The 2,766-nt window shown below is 58.7% G+C and overlaps 1 protein-coding gene across 1 annotated transcript in view; it reads left to right on the top strand.

Moving 5' to 3' along the window:
- The window catches only part of ADGRB2 (adhesion G protein-coupled receptor B2), a 54,727-nt gene that overhangs the window by 33,663 nt on the left and 18,298 nt on the right, over positions 1-2,766 (top strand). Inside the window, 6 exon segments of the mRNA XM_069068053.1 lie at positions 236-344; positions 792-1,008; positions 1,010-1,117; positions 1,253-1,355; positions 1,666-1,709; positions 2,122-2,248. Of these exon segments, the coding sequence (XP_068924154.1) occupies positions 236-344; positions 792-1,008; positions 1,010-1,117; positions 1,253-1,355; positions 1,666-1,709; positions 2,122-2,248 (708 nt within the window).

The raw sequence follows: 2,766 nt of genomic DNA, 5'->3' as shown, positions 1-2,766 counted from the left end.
CTGGGCCATGGGGTGGTGGGATGGTGAGGGGTCCAGAAGTGCCATCACGGGTCCCATCTGGGACCCTGGGCCATGGGGTGGTGGGATCATGAGGGGCCCAGCAGCACCATCAGGGGCCTCATCTGGGACCCTGGGCCATGGGGTGGTGGGATGGTGAGGGGCCCAGAAATGCCATCAGGGGCCCCATCTGGGACCCTGGGCCTCCAGGCTCTTCATGCTGCCTGTGGCCTTCTAGGTGTCCCCAGGCTCTGTTCACCTGCTGCGGGTGGTGGAGGATTTCATCCATCTGGTGGGGGATGCTCTCAAGGCTTTTCAGAGTTCCCTCATCGTCACTGACAACCTGGGTATGGGTCAGGCTGCACTTACTTAGGGGCAGGGGGATGGGCAGCAAAACAGACCTGGGTGGTTCAATAGGGAGATGCTGCTGCTAATTCATTTCCCTCCTCACCCCCCTTCCCTCTTTCTGTGTGTCTCCGTCTCTGCCCACGGCCTCTGTGTCTCTCCGTCTCCGCCTGTGGTCTCTGTGTCTCTCCATCTCTGCCTGTGGTCTCTGTGTCTCTCCATCTCTGCCCCGGCCTCTGTCTCTGTCTCTGCCCGCGACCTCTGCGTCTCTCCCTCTCCGCCCGTGGCCTCTGTGTCTCTCTGTCTCCACCTGTGGTCTCTGTGTCTCTCCGTCTCTGCCCTGGCTTCTGTGTCTCTCCATCTGTGCCTGTGGTCTTTGTGTCTCATCATCTCTGCCCTGGCCTCTGTGTCTCTCTGTCTCTGCCCACGGCCTATGTGCCCCACCCCAGTGATCAGCATCCAGAGGGAGCCAGTTTCTGCAGTCTCCAGTGACATCACCTTTCCCATGCGGGGTCGCCGGGGCATGAAGGACTGGGCCCGGCACTCCGAGGACCGGCTTTTCTTGCCCAAGGAGGTGCTGAGGCTCCCATCTTCTGGTAAGGCCTTCCCTGCTACCGGTCGCCCCAGCCTACGTGTCTACTCGTCTCCCCTCTCTCTACATCCCAATCCACTCTACCCAGATGCTTCCTCTCCCCACAGAAACAGACGAATCATCCTACTTTGTGATTGGGGCTGTGCTGTACCGGACTCTGGGCCTCATATTGCCAGCACCCAGGTAAGGGCCGAGTCTAGGGATCCCCCCCGGGCACCCTCCAAATCAGTCGGACCCAGACCTCTGCAGCATGGGGGGAGCTGAGGACAAGGGGTACCTGCCATGCCAAGCCCCTGTGCCCTCTCCCTCTGTCTCCAGGCCCCCTCTGGCAGTTAGCTCCAGGGTCCTGACGGTCACCGTGCGGCCGCCCACCAAGCCGACAGAGCCCCTTATTACTGTGGAGCTGTCCCACGTCATCAATGTGAGTGAGGTTGGGGATCCTGGGCCCTCGGAGGCTCCTGCCCAGTCTTTGCTGGCAGTGGGAGGGATCCCTTGTCTCTCAGCCCTCTCCTCGCTGGCAGTGGGGAGGAATCCCTTGTCTCTCGGGCTTCCTCATGGCGGCCCCATTTCTAGAGTCAATCCCTCCTCAGTGAACACCCCTTTCTCTGTACTCCACATCTCCCTTCTTTCTGGTTCTCTGCTCTCACGCTTCCCCAGGGTGGGCAGGGGAGCAGGGAGATGGGCCTGGGGATCAGACCTCACTCCTCATCATGCCATTGCTCTGTCCACAGGGTACCTCAGATCCCCACTGTGCCACATGGGATTATTCCAGAGCGTGAGTACCCAGGTGCCCAGAGGTGGGGCCTGCCTGGCCCTGGAAAGGACCCAAGTCAGGGGCAACAGAGACTCAGCCTGGGCTGTGGCACAGCCCCTCAGGGGCAGTGGGCCAGGCGGCACCTTCATCTCTGAGGGCAGCGCCCAGCTAGGCCTAAGTAAACTTGATTCACTGTTTTGCTCTCCCTCCCAGCCTCTCCCTGGGCATCCCGGTGATCTTGTGCTTTGTGTACTGGTCATCTAGGGGGTCAGCCCATCTCCCTGTGTTCACCAAGACCCTCCAGATTCAAGGAATTCATACTAGCTGTCGTGCACTTGGCACCATTAACCAGGGGCAGGAGGGGCAGTCAGGTGTCCCTTGGCCTTCTCTGGTCCCCTCTCCCCCAGTGACGAGGATGCCTTCCCATCTGTAGGGATGCCAGCTCCGGGGAGTGGGACACAGAGAGCTGCCAGACCCTGGAGACCCAGCCTGCCCACACTCGTTGCCAATGCCAACAATTATCTACCTTTGCTGTCCTCGCGCAGCTGCCCAAGGACCTGGTGAGGGGGTGTGTGCACGTGTATGAATGAGAAAACCATTCCAGTGTTCCATGCCCATGTGTGGACATACATGGACATAGCCAGGAGGTGTCCATATGGACCAGTCTCCCTCTCCCCCGCCTCCCTGCCTCCTTCCCAGGCTGCCCCTCCCCAGAGTGCCCATGGAGGTCTCTCTGCTAATGACTCCCCCGTGACCTTGGGCAAGTCCCTTCCCCATTCCAAGGCTCAGTTTCCCTGTCTGTAAAATGAGAGGGTCAGACTAGGTGATATTTAAGGCCCTTAAAACCACTGACGTACTGTGTTTTAAGCACACACACTACCCCCACTGCCTTTTTTATATTCTGTATTGTAGGTTTCCTTACACCTCTAACATTCCATATTCTAAGATTCTTCTCAGCTCTGACCTTCTGTGTTCTAAGTTCCCTCCCAGCTCTGACATCCTGTGTTCTAAGTTCCCTCCCAACTCTGACCTTCTGTGTTCTCAGTTCCCTCCTAGCTCTGACCTTCTGTGTTCTAAG

The sequence above is a fragment of the Petaurus breviceps genome, unplaced genomic scaffold, assembly GCF_028583685.1.
Source record: "Petaurus breviceps papuanus isolate PSGF00001 unplaced genomic scaffold, PetGlider_PUasm1.0 90760, whole genome shotgun sequence".
In the NCBI taxonomy this organism is placed as follows: Eukaryota; Metazoa; Chordata; class Mammalia; order Diprotodontia; family Petauridae; genus Petaurus; species Petaurus breviceps.
The sequence above is the reverse complement of the archived record's forward strand: the minus strand, read 5'-3'. Positions and strand labels throughout refer to the sequence as shown.